The sequence below is a fragment of the Ornithodoros turicata genome, chromosome 9 (genome assembly GCF_037126465.1).
Source record: "Ornithodoros turicata isolate Travis chromosome 9, ASM3712646v1, whole genome shotgun sequence".
Classification (NCBI taxonomy): Eukaryota; Metazoa; Arthropoda; class Arachnida; order Ixodida; family Argasidae; genus Ornithodoros; species Ornithodoros turicata.
Window position 1 is genome coordinate 9,550,989 of NC_088209.1, and position 18,789 is coordinate 9,569,777.

The 18,789-nt window shown below is 47.5% G+C and overlaps 1 protein-coding gene across 1 annotated transcript; it reads left to right on the forward strand.

Moving 5' to 3' along the window:
• The first annotated feature begins 568 nt into the window (after window positions 1-568).
• Window positions 569-3,192, forward strand: LOC135369379 (uncharacterized). Its single transcript, XM_064602973.1, has 5 exons — window positions 569-611; window positions 988-1,041; window positions 1,155-1,210; window positions 1,405-1,604; window positions 3,107-3,192. Exons 1-5 carry the CDS (start codon window positions 569-571, stop codon window positions 3,126-3,128), a joined length of 375 nt encoding a protein of 124 aa, XP_064459043.1. The 3' UTR covers window positions 3,129-3,192.
• The last annotated feature ends 15,597 nt before the right edge of the window (window positions 3,193-18,789 follow it).

An 18,789-nucleotide genomic window follows, 5' to 3' on the forward strand; every position in this document is an offset into this window, starting at 1 on the left:
ACCAGGTGAAAATGTTGAAAACCGCACAGTGAAACAGTTAAATTCATTGTAAGCCCTGCACGGAGCACGTCTCATGCCCAAGACAGCAGTGCGATTCCCTGTGATTAAAAGTTGGAGAGAGATAGTATCTAGCAGAAGCGCGGGCGTATTTCAAAATGTGATCACTATGTGATCCGCATGGCCGATGTCTCAAGGATCTTTACCAAAAAGAATTTTTTTCACTACCGCCACATGTTCACGAATTATTCAGCTGGGGGACCTTCGTGAAACACCCGGTATATGCCCACCATACTTAAAATCGAATAATGGTACAATAATAAAAAAGAGAAGGCCAATCAGTTCCTGTCATTGGCTGTCCTGCTGTAGGCAAAGTAATTAATTCAGTTCTCCTTCGTCTTTTGTTACACTCCTTTGTAGATACCGAGGGATCGGGGCCACACTCTGACGCTGAGATGGCAGACATACCTGAAGCGAACCGCTTATTTGGCAAGTCGTGACTTTATGATATTGGTGTACCCTTTACGTAGAGGTAATATTAATCGGTACCATATTTATCATTACAGGCAGCATGGTATCAGCCCCCAAGACAGCTCTGAAGCCTCAGTCAACTGGTAAGCCCATACCATGTTCTGCTTTACCAAAGCATGTGATTTTCGATTTACACATCACAGTCGTTCTCGCTTGTTGCAGATGAGACCCCAAAGGAGTACATGTGTCATACTTGTCTAAAACATTAGCAGTCATTGCAAGCTGTATTTTAAAATATATGTCCTTCCATGTATTTGCATTAAAATTTATATTGCATGTTCAAAATAATCCTGAGTCTTTCGTAATGCACTGCCGCATGCATGTGCCGTGAATAACTAAGCCCCTATTTGTGGTCTGCTGTATTTTAGTGACCTGCAGCGGAAGAAACTGTCCAACAATATTAATGCAGTGAGATATTTTATCTTGTGTCACTGTGCTGACCAGTGTTTCTTCTTGCAGACAATCTCACACCTGTGACACAGTGCGTGCCAACTAGGGAAGCCGAGGTGCCTGGTATGATCCTTTTACTTAATTTATAGTATATCTAAGTTCCGGAAGAATGTGTTGTTCTTTATTGTAGAATCGTTTACAATCTGTCATTAATATTGACTCTTTGACTATTTCAGAGGCCATATCCCAAAGTGGTTTGCAGCATCCGTTGTACTGCGTTGTTGGAGGCAAGGTATGAGTCAGTCAGCCAGTTTTACACAAATGCCTCAAATTCATTTGGTTGCAGTCTGTCTGCCAACGTCATGATGACGTTTCTCGGGTGGAGGTTTATTGTTATCAGCGTGGCATGCTGATCTTGTGACCTTTGAGTGATCACACATTTTTATGTCACGATGCGTACGTACTTGTTTTCTATATCCTCTTCAGCTTCACCTTGGGCATAACTGCTTTATTCCCCTGGAGAAGTTTGCCTTCATCCAACAAGGTACAACGGATAAGAAGCTCGTGAAGAACCTGGCAAGACATTTTTGGTCTCAGGAACAGATTTCAGCTCGCAGTATACCGTGCAGCCGTGCCGCAGGCCTGGCCTCAATGTGCCCGTCAAGCAGCAAGCCACACCTCAGAAGGTGGAGGCCATTGCAAGATAGTGGCACTATTTTTTTTCTCTTTGAAACGGCATGTGTTGTTTTCACAAGAAATTTTGAAGCTGATAGTTTCTGACATCAGAATGAAAATCGCAGCCGGAGCAAATACAGTAGAATCTCGTTAATTCGAACCTCCGGATTATTCAAACTCTCGTCTGGGTCCCGTCCAAGCCTAGTGTATTTCAGTGGGAAGAAACACCCGGTAATTGAATGGACGCGAGTGTATGCACCGGATAATATGAACAAATGACGGTCGCGCGTCTGACCTGAACGGTTCACAGCGCCTCATACTTGCCTGGTTATTGACCTTCCATATCGTTCGTGTCCTCTTTCCACATTTTGCACTGTTCAAAGACTCTTTACAACATGAAGGAGCTTATGCGAACGCTTGCATTCTCCCTCCGTCTGTTTTCTTTTTCTCTATCTGCCTCTTGAGGCCATGAAGCGCCTAGTATGAAGGAGGTGCATTCGCAGCATGCCGTCAATCGCTTTTATGACTTAGACGCAAACGTCATTATCATTCTACAACCCGTTCACTGTCATTTCCCTATCTGGCACCATATCAGCGGACACGATGGCATGAGGACTGGGCTCGTGAATGACGCGACATCCTTGATGCCACGTTCGGCAGCTGAACTGCCCCAAAGGACCATGTGGAACGTAGCCTTGGAGATTTGAACATCCCAAGCCGCGAACCCGTGCCTTTACCAAGTCCACCTGATGTAGCACCAGTGCTGGATATGACAGCGCACCATTTTCCTTCTGAGGAAAATTATGTTGCCGCGCTTGAACTTGTGTCCAAATCGAAAGCTGTGCTAACGGTCCCACTCCAAGAAACGGTTGCAAGAGCAAATTACTGACTACTTTCAACCCTAACTTGCTTCATAATTTCTCTAAGTGCTGGGACGCTCTGGCAGTTTTCTCCACTGTAACATCGGTGGTTCGAACACATGGTTCGAATTAATGAGGGTCCGCTGTACTATTACTTCCCATGGAGGCTTGCACATATCGATGCAGCAAAGTGGGTGGCCACAATATACACTTTCCTATTATTATTATATTCAAGTTATGAACTCAAGGGGAAGAAATGTGAGGGCATGCGCCCATGCCGTGCACACGAATACTGTCTAATTGATTTTTGTTTATCAGTAGTTGCATTTCCAGAGCTGACCTGATTTCGCAGTAAAAACTGCGGTACGTCAGACCTTAGTCCCGCTCGCTCACTGCCAGTCTCTTATAATGGTAGCCGTCGCAATTGAGACGCATCAGTGCCTTGCATCACTACATACTGCTCTTCTATACCAAAAACACTTTAGGTGGAATGCCCTTTATGTCTCACCCAGGTCCTTCCTTTTGTGCGCACAGTTTTTTCATTTGGGAAAAAGTCTAGCAGAGGTGTCCGTCCTCAATAGCCACGTCTGCTCTATACAGTTTGACATTTCCTTGCCTTAATTACAATGTTCTTTCTTTTCCATTGTTTGCAGATGGAATGGCACGCTATATTGACAGCCATAGTACTGGTCAATCAAAGGAAGTCAGGCTCGAAGTCATCCGGAAAAGCCTGGCCGACTTCTTTCAGATACCGCACAAGAAGGCAAACGCAAAAAAAAAAAAAAAAAAAAAACTCCAGTCGCTGTCATACGTGAGAATTAATAAATCTGTGTTAGTTCATCATGCCCCTTAGTTGTTATCATGCTTGTGCTCACAGCAGTTGTGGAGAAAAAAAAATGCCTGAGTCGTCACTGCTGGTAAAATAAGATCCTGCGCTTAACGCCCCAGTGAAGGGAGCCTCCGCACTGGACCTACCAGTGCAACCAGTATGTTTACTGGAAATATCAGTACAACCAGTATGTGTAGTAGAAGTGTAGCAGTGTATCCAGTGTGATCACTGGAGACACCAGTAAAACCAGTCTCATACTGGGTTAATAATCCGATATAATACTGGAGACTGGTTTCCAGTCTATCCAGTAGACTGGATTGACAAACAGGGTCACTAACCACCAATCGAAGGTGACGAAAAAACCCAATCTTCCAGTTTCGCGCCATTTCAGCCAGGAGGGCCATTCAATTCAAGACGTTTCAGATTTTCTTCTTGAATTAAACTTCACTACCGATCGATTCCGAAAAGAACGGGAGTCATACCTTATGTACAAATTCCGGTCTGCCATAAACGAAGACCCTAGTATGCTGTCAACAATAAGAAGCTTAAGTTGTATTATGCTGCCTTGGCGTTCCAAGAATGGCTGAAACACGGCAAGTGCTAGCTGAAGCTGGAGAACCAGGGCGTAAGTCGTGACGTTGCCCACATACGTGAGGCCGACAATGGCGAGCCCTATCACCACCACCACCACCACCTGGAGAACTCTCGGAGGAGGTCATCCGTGAGTGGGAAACGGCTCGACACTTCTGTGATCATCGCCATGATCATCACTGCACCTTAGCGCGAGTTTCAACCACCCGCATTCATTCTTCCTGCCCTCATTAAACGGCTCTTCTCTCGCCTTTTCGCTATCCCACATTTGGTGGAGGTGCGATTTGGAGATCCCGCCTCTCCTGACTACGCATTTCCCAATCCCCGTTGCCTGTTTCTACCTGTACGCTGGAGCTGCGCTCCGGACGTTCCCTTTTGTCTCTGGCTTCCCCCAATGTAGCAACCGGCGACGCCGAAACGGCGCCTGCGAGACTGCCTCAACCTCCAGCAGCACGCCAACGAGACCCGCCCATATTTTCCGGCACCGGTACATCCGATATTGACGACTGGTTGGCTGGCTACGAAAGGGTAAGCAAATTTAATGCCTGGGATGACAGCTGCAAGCTCAACAATGTGGCGTTTTACCTGACGGACCTTGCGAAAACTTGGTTCATCAATCATGAAACGGAAATGAACTCCTGGTCAGTATTTCGCTCGCGTGCTGTTGATTTGTTTGGGCGACCTGAACTCCGGAAAGCCGACGCCGAGCACAGGCTGACCCAGAGGACAGAATTGGCCGACGAGACCTTTACTTCTTACATTGAAGACACCCTGCCCCTGTGCAACCGTGCACATCCGACGATGTCACAAGAGGCAAAGATCAAGCACATCCTGAAAGGGATCGCGCCGGATGCATTTCATCTGCTTGTACTAAGGTCACCCTCAACTGTTCAGGATGTTGTTGCTGCATGCCGCCGGAAGCCGCCTGCATACCCCTCAGCCGGTCTCCTGCAGCTTCTCCAATCCCACATGCGCCCTTCGATCGTGTCGGCATCGACTTGCTCGGCCCCCTTCCTACCACGCCATCTGGCTACAAGTGGGTTGTCGTAGCCATGGACCACCTCACACGCTACGTCGAGACCGCTCCGCTTCCAACAGGTTCCTCCGACGAGATTGCCAGCTTCTTCATACACAGTCTCCTGCTCCGCCACGGTGCTCCCCGAGTCCTCCTCAGTGATCGTGGCCGTCCATTTCTTGCTTACCTCCTTCAAGATATTCTCAAGGCATGTTCAGTCGTCCATCATTTAACCTCCGCATACCATCCGCAAACCAACGGTCTTACTGAGGGGTTCAATCATACACTCGGTGACATGCTGGCCCTTTATGTGTCGTCCGAACGAACAAATTGGGACACCCTGCTGCCCTACCTCACATTCGCCTATAATAGCGCCATTCAGTCCACAACTCAGTTCTCCCCTTTTCGTCTGGTCTACGGTCGAGATCCTTTCTGCAACGTGGACACCATCTTCCCGTACCATCCTTCCACCGAACTCAATATCACCTTGGCCGATGCGACATCCCGAACCGAGGAATGCCGCCAACTTCCGGTGTCGCACATTCGGGAAGCAGGCCACGGCAAAGCAAGTACATTACGAAGTGGGCGACCTCGTTTGGCTGTGGGTCCCAATTCGCAAACCTGGCCTCAGCGAAATGCTGATTTGCCGATACGTCGGGCCCTACCGTGTCCTAGCTAGGAACTCTGTCGCCAACTATGCCATCGAGCCTCTTCAACCACTTTCTGAGCGCCGCAGTCGCTCCCGCGAGAACGCACACGTTTGCCGCCTAAAACCCTACAAGCCCTACGTCATCTCTCAGAACAGTGTGAAGCCAGGATGGCTTCCCATTCGCCACGGGGAAGATGTGAGGCAGAATCATTAGCCATGATCATCACTGCACCTTAGCGCGAGTTGCAACCACCCGCATTCATTCTTCCTGCCCTGATTAAACGACTCTTCTCTCGACTTTTCGCTATCGCACACTTCCAAAGTTTTCGTGCGAATGTTCCCCGTCACCCACTCCTGAGGAAAATTCTATACCGTACTGAAAGTGATTTCCATCGCGTGGCGCAGAGGACACGACACGCTCTCACCGGCATCACACCTAGGACTGTCACACCGCCGAACGCCCCCTGGTTTCTCCCTGTGCCATCCACCTTCTCACATCTTGCTGACCTCCAGGTCCGCACAGCTCAGATTGCCCCTCAAGTCCTTTGAATCCATTTGTATGCTCTCTAGACGCGTAGTTTTCTACCTCTACCGCCGCTTACACCGATGGCGCATCTCGAAATGGCAAGTCCGCGTCAGCATTTGTCATCTCCGACGAAGGCGTAGTTTAAGGACGTCGCCTTTGGCATTGTACATCACCCACGGCTTCGGAACTCTACGCCATACTTTTCTTTTTGCAGCACATCGTTCCACTCCCCCCCCCCCCCCTCGGAATCGCGTGGTCCTTACTGACTCAGAAACAGAGCTGCAAGCAATTGAAAATCCTGACATCCGACAAAACTCCGCACCATTGGTTATGGATGTGTGGTGTATGGAAGTGGGGGGGGGGGGGGTCGTTTCGAGCGAAAACACTTATGCAGATTAGAGGGACAGAATGTGGGGGATGCCGGGAAACATGTTGTATATATCGCCCAGCCCGATAGTGGGCTAACACGAGAGGGCGTGATGCTACAGCACGTGCCGATAAACGAGAATCTTAAAATGAGTCTTTCATTAAGGCCTCCGGGACGAGTCGAGTTGACGTGGTAGATAAGGCGGCTTTTTCCCCGTTTACGTGAATTAGAATTGTTGAAACTCATCCAGGAAGTATTATAGAAACACTCATTTTAGGATTCTATGAAAGATGAAGGCCACTGAAAAGGTTAGCCAGATGTAGGACTCGAACCCACGTCTTCTGGAAAACCGATCCAGGGCTCTACCAATTGAGCTAAGCTAACACGCCTTCTCAGCCACTTCCAAGGCTGCGTCATCTGAAGGGACAAACCAGACACACTCTCTCTCTCACTCATCATTCTTTCACTCCTACATTTTTGCTCACTCATACACACATTGATACGACGGGATCGACGCAAGGCGCAACTGATGAACATGAGAGAACTGATGTTCTGAGGCTAGTGCAACACAAAAAAGACAAACACATACAGAGTTTTGAATTTGTTTGTCCTTTCTGCGTTGTTCCAGCCTCAGAACATCAGTTCTGTCTTGATAGGATTCTAGTTTGTCGGCACGTGTTGTAACGTGCCACCCTCTTACACGGATCTCGTGTTATCCCCCTAGCGGGCTGGGCGAAATACACAACGTTTCTCGACACCCCCCACATTCCGTCCTTACATTTTGAAGAAGTGCTTTCGCTCGAAACGTCATCCCCCCATTTCTTTGCTCCCCTCTTCGGTACACGAATTTCCCCCTTTTCCCCCTGTGTACGTGTACCTGGCAGCCCTTTTGGATTTTCGCTCTTCAATGGGTTCCCGCCCATTGCGGTGTCGAAGGCAATGAACTGGCGGGCAGCGCCGCCAAAGCAGCTCTCTCGTCTCGGACACGGACGCGGATTGTACTGCTGAGAGGCGATCGGCGGTCCATACTTCGAAGCCTTGTGACTCCTCTGTCTACCCGCCAACGAACCGCCGACATACTACCCCCGCCATGCTCAGCAGAGTTGACCCAGAGCTCGCTTTCCGCATGCCAGCCCATATCTCTCGTCAGATCGCCGCATTAGTTCATCAAATATGCCTAGACGTGGCCTTCACAGCACAGTGGCGCTACCGCTTGGGACAAGTTAACTATCCCCACTGCTGTCACTCCGGTGCTGTTGAAGATCTCGAGCACATTCTTCTTCATTGCACACACTAGCACCCTTCCCGCTCTGTACTCTCCGCCTCCCTCAACAAGCTAGACTCCCTTCCCCTCTTCCTCACAAAATTGCTTGACCCCTGACCGCATCCAGCTCTTCAACGCTCTGCCCTCAAGACTATCTTCGCGCTTTTGGACGCCACGGACCCATTGCTTCATTCCACGCTTCACCTCCAGCAATGGGGTAGAGCGTCACCCCCGGTGATGTAACTCTCCATCCATCATCCAGAAATGAAGTTGTTGTTGTTTGTTGCTCTTTTCTTTTCGTATCTTGTTCCTTTTGCATTATGGGCGGAGTCTTTCATACCGCGAAGAGATACGCACTGCACTGCCCATTTAATTAATCGAGGGCGCGTACCACAGGTAGATAAAATATCAGGAATATCTCAGGTTTGCTTACATAAGGTCAGTGAGTCAGAATGTTATATAAAGAGATGAAACATGTTAGCAAGAACAGCCTTTTAAAATTCCAATATTTTGCCTCCGGTTAAGGAGGAGGCACATCTCTCATTATAACAAATAGACCACCGGAAGTTTTCGCGCTTTAAGAAACATAAAATAAATAATGACGTCGCTAACGTAGAACGAACATGTGGATGGAATAAATTACGTGTAATAGACGAGCGTGAGGGACGGCTCACATTGTGATCGACAACGAGTGATGATGAAGTAACGCTATACGGGGAAGAATCGCTCTCAATATGCAGGTGCTTCCACATCACACCTCACATTGCATTTTGACATTTGAGATTGTTGCTTATTATTTGGCCACATTATTGTAAGAGTTCCCGTTAAAAGAACAATCCCACTAGATGATGGCCATACCCTCATTTTCAATGCAACGCATAAACTGCACGACGCTGCAAGTTGAACTGCGCAGGTAATACATCCCAGAAGAAAAAATGAAACCCACGTTCGTGGAGGAGTTGCTCATCTTCTTCGCGTGCCTGTGGCTCCGTAAGTAAAATTGCTATTTTTCCTCTTCGTGCGGAATGATCGCGTGGCTATTTAGTTTAAGCCGGCCACGTCGTGTGTGCGAAATCCGTTGCCCAGCAGACTATACCGGGTGTTTCACGAAAATCCCCCGGATGAATAATTCGCGATCAGGTGGCGGCATCGAAGATTTTTTTTCCGTAAAGTTCCTTTGGACATCAGTAGTGAGGGGCTCATTTGCATACGCTCACTAGTTAAATAAACATCCCAACTTTTAAATTTTACTTCGCACGCTTACGGGTTTTCTGTTGTACGCATCGGAAGCTTCAGCGAAAAATATTACAAGAAAAAAAAAAACGTGCAGACACTTAGTGATTTTTCTGAGTAAGTACTCGGTTTCGGTTTGTATATTTCTTACGCGGAGCAGTGCACCGATGAGCTCTTTGGATCAGCTATCCGGTTGTCAATTTCGTGTTCATCCGCCTGGTTCACGCACGGGGCCGACGGAAGATTAGGAAAGAGACGCAAGAGACGCTTTGGTATTCCTTATCAAAGCGACTGGTAAGCGCTGGCGGTTCTGTCGTTCCTTAGGCGAGGTAGCGAGCTCTTATTATGGAAGATTACGAATGTTCCGCGAGCGCTGTGAACTAGCGGGGAACACTCTTAAAAGCTAGGTGGTGGTGGTGATGGTGAAAGGGCTTGCAGTTGTCGGCCTCACATATGTGGGCAACGTCACGACTGACGCCCTGGGGAAATGTGCGTCCTGGGCCGACTTCTAGAGGAACTGTGCCGACATATGTCTGAAAGCGTCTGAGGAAAACCCAGGAAAACCCCAGACAGCACAGCCGGCACACAGCACACTCATAGCCAACCATCATCCGGAATGACAATATTTTCGTGCGATTTCTTCTTCTTCAGCCACAAAGGTAATGGCCCTTAGCCACACAGGACGATTGGCCAGGAGTATGAGAGGCAGGGGATAATAGTTCCAGGGGGAGAGGCGGGCTTTGTAGAGACGGGGAAAGGGACGGTGGTGGGGGTTAGGTGGTCAGCCTACACCAGCAGCGGGCAGGGGGACTCAAAAGCGGCCGCAGGTGGCTAAGGAGGCAACGACGCCGGACGCCCCTAGGGGATCCATTTCTCCGTGTGCAAGGCTCCGAAGGAGAGTAAGGACGATAAGGAGGGAGGGATGCCTTGTCTGGCAGGATGAAATGGTTGCGGCGGGGCGGTCGTACAGGCGACAGTTCTTTTTTTTTCCTCCTCATGGACGGCATTATTTGTGGAAAAAAATGCGTACGCCACCCATATTTATCAAATCACGAGAGACAATGTTGTCATCCGGGATGATGGTTGCCTAGGATGGTGCTATATAGTGAAGTTCATTTTTAACAATGTAGAGGAAGAGAAGGAACACCAAAGCGTTTTCTGCTGTCTTGCGGCTTTTCCTTCCGCCACCCCATGTGTCAATCAACCGCATGAACACAAAATTGACAGCCGGATCGCTGATCCGAAGAGCGCATTGGTGCACTGCTCCGAGCAAGAGATATGTAAACCGACACCAATTAATTACTTGGCAAGATCACTAACTGCCGACGCGTTTTTCTTTTTGTCTTCAATAATTTTAGCTGAAGGTCGCGATGCGTAAAACAGATTCCGTACGCGAGCAAAATAAGACTGAACATTTAATAGGTTTATTTAGTATATTAGTGAGCCTATGCAAATGAGCGACTTACTACTCAGATCATGGCCGATGTCCCAAGGATCTTTACCAAAAAGAAACTTCTTCGATGGCGCCACTTGTTCACGAATTGTTTTGCCTGGATTTTCGTGAAACACCCTGTACAAAGGACGCAGTCATCTTTACGTTATCCACGTGTTATCGCGAATCCCAATACGGTAAGCTGCCATTTCTCGCTGGCTTGTTGTTGAAAGCAGGTGAAAGTTGGCACGCAGATGGGAAATGCCCCGGCGCTAGCCTCGCCGACAGCCACCTGCTACGCTGGGTGTTGAGCGGCACGGTGCTTTATTGAAAATCCACAAAATCTGGAAGCTCAAGCAGCCTACAAACGTGATCTTCACGTCGAACGATAGAAAGTTTAGTCCTCCGTCACATAATGAAATTTTACGCGACTACATCAATCTGTGCCGGTGCTATCGTTAAAAAAGAAAACAAAAACAATAAATTAAAAAAATAAAACAAATACGGCAAAGGATACCATGGGGAGGGGCGCTCACGTGAGGCGTGTTAGCTTAGCTCAATTGGTAGAGCCCTGGACCGGCAATCCAGAAGATGTGGGTTCGATCCCTACAGCTGGCTAACCTTTTCAGTGACTTTCATCTTTCATCGTTGATTTCTTAGGCAATTTGAGGCTTTGTTTGTATCTGTCCCGTCTATGTTGTTCCAGCCTCAGAACATCAGTTTATCTCTTGTTCAACAGGTGCCGCTTGCGTCGATTTCCGTCGTATGAATGTGTGTATGAGTGAGCAAAAATGTAAGAGTGAAAGGAGGGTGAGTGAGAGTGAGTGGCTGGTTTGTCGTCCCTTCAGATGATGCACCCCGAAAGTGACTGGAGAGGCGTGTTAGCTTAGCTCAATTGGTAGAGCCCTGGACCGGCAATCCAGAAGATGTGGGTTCGATCCCTACAGCTGGCTAACCTTTTCAGTGACTTTCATCTTTCATCGTTGATTTCTTAGGCAATTTGAGGCTTTGTTTGTATCTGTCCCTTCTATGTTGTTCCAGCCTCAGAACATCAGTTTATCTCTTATACATATGCAGTCCAGCCCGTGTAGGTTGGTTGCCAACATATTTCCTACTAGAAGGGGTACAGTTGGGGGCAAGTTTTGCTGTTAACATTGCTGATCACATGTGTAACTTAAATGTGCAGATGCGTTTTGGACACTTCTTTGGGAATGTTAGCCTTAATAGGTATAAATGTAGCCTCCGTTTCTACTTACTGAGGCCCCAGGAAAAAGATACATGCACCAGCACTGGTGAAGGGTAGATGTTTGGATCACGATGTTACTTCACACAGTCATGAGCATCAAGGTCTTCATGCAAAATGCTTACATGAAGACATTGGAGCAGCTTTGGCTCCATAACGGTGGTTTGCAATATTTCAAGCCAGCAGGGGATACCAAGCAATGGACCATTTCCATGTACAAGTCGCTCCTGTCGGCGAGAGACGACATGATGAGAAGACGACGAAGCCATGTTATGCGCCCACGTTAACATTATGTGGGCGCAGCTGGCATTTTGTGAGGATATAGCAGGATAACATTTGTTTTGAATGGCATACCCTGCTCCAGTGGAAGCAGAGAACACGTGAAACACATCACAAGAAACACACACGAAGACTTAAGGCATATTCATAACACGCCATATTTTGTGGGAACCTTCGTTCACCACGACCGGAGCCCCAAACTCGCCCGCACCAGCCGCGCATGGAAAGAACCCCTAAGGAGGCTTACTCACAACAGACCTGGTATGTATTCAGTGCCATGCTGCAGACTGCTCCCCGGAAAGAGCTGCGGGAAATAAAGCTCCCTGTTGCCTGATAGGCAAGCCTGAGCGATGGGCAGGACACGTAAACAAAACACAAACACGAAGGCTCAAATTTTTGAGCCTTCGTGTTTGTGTTTTGTTTACGTGTCCTGCCCATCGCTCAGGCTTGCCTATCATGGAATTCATCCACCAGCTAGCCTGCATCTACGCCATTCTGTCAATCTCCGTGTTGCCCTTCTGCCTCACCCTTGAATACCTAGCGTAACAGAACAGCCAGCGCACCCACAGGGGCTACAGTGTCGGTGTAACTACTGGCGCCGACACGTCTCCCCTTCCTCAAGTTCGTCACACAAAAGTTCAGAGGTCCTCGTCAGAAGAAAACTCCATGAGCAGAACTCTTACTCGAAAATCGAAGGCGGTGCACTGGGCAGTTCAAGCGGCTGGCCGAACGGTTCGCGCAGGAGCTCGCGGAGCGCTTCTAGCTGCATGCGACGAAGAACGTTTGCAGCAGCCTCCGGGATGATGCCCTGGAGTACGGCATCGAAGCCCGTGTTTGATGCAGGTGCCCCTGCTCGTAAGTGGCGCGGTGAATTTCAGGAAAACGTCAGAGCCGGCACAGCACTCGTTCTTTCACCGAGAGGGGGAGAAAAAGGGTTCGGGGGATGCCTCTCAGCCATAGTCAGCCCTCGGAACGGCGGAAGAACGGTGGCCGGATCTGGTGCGATGTGCGAGTGGCGCGATGCTGGGAGAACCAGCTGGAGTGGCTAGCCCAAAAAACCGGATAACCGTTGTGGACCGTCCATGTCGAAGCAGATCTCAACCGGGGCCGAGAAACCGCACCAGGCAGGAGGGGGGACCGCGGGCTGCAAAAGCCATCAGGCACCATTGATGATGGACGAGCCGTCTGCCCTGGTCCTTGTCATCTGGGACCTGGAAGAAAAGAAATGAGCTGTAGTGAAAGGGAAGCCCCCACCACGAGCGCTGCGTAAGCCCTCTCTCCTACATACGAGCGAAGGACCGTGTAACGGAAGTTCGCCTAAAACGTACTGGATCATGTTTGTGGTGACCGTAACCCAGTACTGACGGAAATATAGGGGCTGAAACCCGGATGGTCCGTACTGGCGGGTTGGGCCCAGCGAGACCTTCGCTGCAATGACTATAACCTTTGCGCAAATACAAGGGCGTCAAATACTCGAGGAAACGGTGACATCCGGGAACCGTGATGTGGCCTTAGACCAGCTTTAAGCCGGCTCCTTGCCAAGTTTACGAGGGACTTACGTCGAAGCGTAACGCTTCCCTGCCATGTCTTGCAAACCCTAAGAGACTACCGTGCCAAAGGTTGCGGGCGGTCTTAAATCCGTCCGAGATGCCGTTCTGCAGGATAGGCCGTGACGTCATCTTATCAACCCGATATCCGCGTGATCGAGGGAATGAGGAGGCGTGATCGAGGAGGCATAACCATGTGCGCTGTTATTAAAATACCGCCCAAGCGGCACAACCCAAACAGCACAATGTAGTGCAAGTCGGGTGCAATAGGGGAGGACGGGTAGGTGGAAGGCCTTGAACACGATTGTGCAACTATAGCGCATTGATAAGAAACATACCGCCCACCCATATCGCACTCGACTTTCAGTAGATTAATCTACTGAAAGTCGAGGGCGATAGGGGTGGGCGGTACGTATCTTATCAATGCTTTTTAGTCTGAGGAGCCTGTTCAAGGTCTTCCACCTACCCGTCCACCCCTATTGCACTCGTCTTTCGGTACATTGTGCTGCATTGGCGGTATATCAAGTAATGACAGAGCACATGGTTATGCCTGCCGCGGCGAACCACCGGATATCAAAACGCCGAGAAAGTTGTGGCCACAGCCAAAACTTTGCTTTACTCTAGACCAGTAATTGCATCTAGATAACTTGCATGAACATTTCTTCCCTGCGTGATATGAACCAGGAAAATAAAATATTTTCGCACATTACTACCAAGCGTGGCAGTTTGAACAGCAGTCTGAGTTCTCCTGTGCACCATTTCTGTGTGCACCAGCTCATGTGGCATCAAGGTGTACAGAAAGCCACATTTGCTCATTAAGGGGAAAGGGTTTCAGGGATGTAAGCAATCCTGGATGCCTACTTGAAAACTCAAAGGATCATATGATTTCGTAGCATGCTGTGAAATACACAATGCCCATCAATACCCTCACATTGCATCCAGAGAAAATGGATATTTAATGTATGGTTTTCAGAGGTAAGGTGAACTGTCCGCATAATAAACTCTTGTAAGAACACAGCGTGCTCTGTACATCCCACCTCCTGGTAACTTTGTTGGCGCCATGTGGTGTGAAACAGGACACGCAGTATCACTTGTGGATGGCACTCCTCCTGGTTCTATAATGAAAGACAGACATACAGACAGAAAGACATACAAAGAATCACATGCATCAGCAGGAAAGAGACACAACAAGGAACAAGGACACCTCAAGATGGACAGACCCTCAATGCAGTTGAAGTGTTCTGCAGTCAGTCTTATTCCCCACTAAGTCCCCACCAACAACTGAGAGTGGTTACATCAACATCATCTCATCATCTCAAGTAAAACGTAAAAAAAGCTCCCTTTTGCACCAACGTGTTTTACAACCAAGGTGGGAATAGAACTGTATAAAATGGACACCGTAAATACCGAAACTCATGGAACTCTGATGTCACAGCCCTAACGGCTACCAATGGGACTGATTATACCTAGGGTTCCCGGTTTGCGGTAGTTTCCGAAAAGCACCGATAAACGCACGCCGGTAAAATTGTCGCATGCTCGTTGGAAACGAATTTTGCACCGGTAGCCACCGCAAATGACCTTCTCAGGCTGCTCGGTTTTGCAGCAAAGAAGGGAATCACTCAAGTAACTGATGAACTGCAGTTACCTCAAAGGCAAGAAAGTCGAGAAAATGAGGAACCTGATGTTGGGAGACAGCTGTTTTAATGACAATTCTTGTGGACATTGCAGCGCCACTAACTTTTTAGTCTTACTGTGTTTTGCTTGTTTTTTTTTATCTTCACGTGTTTTGGAACAGCCGGCTCCTGTGTTGTTGGAGCCACCATCTCCATATTTTTCTTTTTATTCCAACTCCTCCAGCTTAGAGACATGACCGAGAAACAGCAGTGAGGGAAGAAAACTTGTAGTCCACACAATGACAGGATGTCTTTCAGGTGTCTTCGAGAAGAAGAGGTACATCCACTATCCCCTCCAGCTGTTCGAATGTTTCAGTCCCTGTAAGTGAGGAGTGCAAGACAATAGTTTAGTAGTGCATGCTAGCTCGAAATATTGTAAATCACCTTCATGGAGCCAAAGCTGCCCTCCAACGTCTCGATGTGCACATCTTGTATGACCTTGATTCTCATGAATATGGGAAGCAACACCATGATCCAAGTATCCGGAATAATATCGCGAGCCAATTTACCAGGACCAATTTCCCATTATCATTGCTTGTACTACTGCCATACTCACCACCCAGTAAACAAGAAATATCCCAGGTACGTCCCCCAGAGGCCGCACACTTCGCATATGTCCGCCACGTCTATGCGACGTTACCTGTACGTCCACAATGTGACTTTCAAAAATATCCTACATTCTATATCCCTGGGACATCTTATAGATGTAAAAAGAAAGGAGCAAGCGCGCGGTTTTTTTCGGAGACATCTAGGGCACGTGACCCCTAGTGCATGACGTAAGCAAGAGGGAAAATTTTTGGGTTTACTACATTATTTACCAAGTAATCACATTATACACAGTACCTTGAGTTGAAAACGCGATATTTGTCATGATGGGGTGTCCGGAACGTTCACAGGTATGCGCTGACGTCGTCTGCAGACTCGCAAGCTAACTGCAAAGACGTTGTCACCGTTGCAAACGTCATATGTCACGCCACACTTGATGAACGTACTCCAACAATTTGTATTTCAGTATATGCACGTTCTGGTATCTCTTGAAATCCGCGTACGCGGTGGAGGGGCCAAAAAGGGAGCGTACGTCTTCTATGGTGGAAGGCGAAAGCACATTTATTAACACGCGGTCTGCATTCGTCTTGGATTAGGGCCGAAAGGCCTCTAGGCTGCCATTTACCACAGTACAATACGCTTATGTTGCCAAAAACCTAGCCATAATGTAGCCTTGAAATAAGACATTGTTGCATGTCTTATGAGAATGTGTGGTACCCCACATCATAGTATATAGCACATTTCTGAAAGAACACATTTATAGCAATATGTGCAGATTTGAGAACATCCTGTGAATATCCAAATATCCCGAAGTTGACGTCCGTGGAATGTGGAAAAAGTGGGACAAATCATAGTCACCAGGACGTACATGCGACGTCTACGGGTTCTCTGCAATGATCCATGGCATATCCAAACATCCAATTTGGGATATCATGTGGACATCTCCTAGACGTCTATGGTTTACTAGGCAGTAGAGGTGGTTTACAATGCTGTGGCGCCATTTTTGTAGCACCTGACGTTGCTTCACCAGTGCTGCTGCATGTATCTTTTTCCTTAGCCCTGGCAAGGAGAAGCAGCGTAGTATAATCATAATGGTTAAGGCTAACATCGCTAAAAAATGAGGAAAAGGCAGCTGCACAGTTAAGCCACAAATGTGATCAATAATCCATAACTTAAAAACCCGAGACTAGGGGACAAACATTTGACCGAAAGTTGACCTAAACTGTGACCTATCCTCTCGTGATCAATAATGTTAACAGCAAAGCTTGCCCCCAAATGTACAACTTCGAATAGGAAATATGTGGTCGAAAAACGTGTACAAAAGCTTAACTGCACATATGTGTTATGATGACGTGCTCTACAATGAAAATGTAGCTTATTACCGCTTGCAATGTGCTGCACATCAAGGCGGTGATTCACAGATGAATGAGCCTGATTGCGCCTATCGTTGATGAGTACGCTGACTGTCATCCCATGCTGGTCAAGTTACTTGAGAACCAGTTGAATTTTGGCCTGCTGGTTGCTGAAGTCAACTTCAGTGGACTAGAACACAATGCAAATTGTGGCATGTGATAACCCTACATTGCAACTTGACACTGATGGGCAAAGTACCAAGTACCTGGTATCATTAGTACTTCAAGTACAGTACAAAGTACCCAATTCCAAATGTACTTCAAGTAAAGTACAAAGTACTACGCAAAGTACTTCAAGTACTCATCAAGTACATTGCCAATTTAATTTGTACCACTTTGCATTTCACTCTTTAGTATCGGCGTCTTGCTTTTTTGATAAAACGTTATAGAGTATTCTTGACAAATGCTCCGAAGCGATAAAGTCCTAGGGTAAGTGCTAGCCCATGAATGCGAACTTAATCGGATGTCATATTTTGCAGCTACATGCATAGGGGTAATCAGTCAGCGGTGCTATGATTATGCAAAATAGTATTACACCCTGAGTGATACAAGATCACCCACCTAGTGTGGTGTTCCGGTACTAATGTTCTGCTATAACAGGGTAGGAAATTTCAAGGAAAAAAGTACAAACCAACAGAGATTATATATTTCTGGGCATTCCTTGCTGCTTTTTGAAATACAACATGTTTTAAAAAGAATATGAATAAAGTAAAAAAGGATGAGGCACAATGTAAGCCTTAACTTTTATACGACTGTGATCTGCAGTAGTGCAATCCGTGTGACCAATTAGAAAAACGTAAAATGCAAAAATGAAAGCACGTGTGTCGTTCAGAGCGTTCATCATGTAATGCAATCACACATAAAATGTGATAGAAAATGAGTATTAATTGGCAATGAAGGAAGCAATATAAAAAAAGCATAGAACCCTGCATTGTGAGAACATAAATGACAATGAACCAAGTATCACAGAAGTGTTGAGTCCTTTCCAACTTATATTTCAACATTTCATGCCTCTCAACGACAGATTTGCTTCAACAAATATGCTCTTCAAAAGCACGAAAATCATTTTTGGTAAAATGTCAAACAGGGGCTCTTTTGGTACAGCATCCCACAAAAAGCGCGAAAATGACGGAAAGACGACGAAAACACAGAGATAGCCTTATCTGTGTGTTTTCGTCTTCTTGCTGTCATTTTAGCGCAGACACAGATCGTCTCAAAACAGGAACCCTCGCTCTCTTGCTGATTTCAGCTGCTGTGACTCCTTCGTATTCTCTGTGGCCAGGCTCACGTTCCTTCAACCTCATCTAATTTCGCAACCAACTTCTCTGAGAAACTGCGTATTTTCACATAGAACCGCGGACCATAGGGCTCAGCAGCCTCACATTTGTCGTTCATATTGTGTGCAAGTTATAGTGTGAGTCCGCGCGGACACCTAACCGCAGCTTCGGTTCCTTGGTGCTATCCTCTCCGTCGTCATCGAAGCAGGCAGGTGCCGCATACCTTTTCAACGACCTTTCGAGTCCAATCAGCCGACAGGTGAACGACCCTGTAACACTCAGACGCAAAATGCTTCGAGCACACACGACTGTTGCCTCGACAGGATCACAGCACTCGACTGGTTTCGTATCCCCCAATCACGCACAAAATAATCAACTGGTAACGAATCATATTCGCTGTTAGCGTACCAGATCGTAATGAGGGGAACACAGCATTCTCACAATTCCCTCGCA

Bases quoted from the DNA above. Each gene is read 5' to 3' on its own strand.
- LOC135369379 (XM_064602973.1), top strand. From the start codon at position 569: ATGGTATCAGCCCCCAAGACAGCTCTGAAGCCTCAGTCAACTG. The intron at 612-987 runs GTAAGCCCATAC...TTCTTCTTGCAG, and splicing joins TCTGAAGCCTCAGTCAACTG to ACAATCTCACACCTGTGACA. The intron at 1,042-1,154 runs GTATGATCCTTT...TGACTATTTCAG, and splicing joins TAGGGAAGCCGAGGTGCCTG to AGGCCATATCCCAAAGTGGT.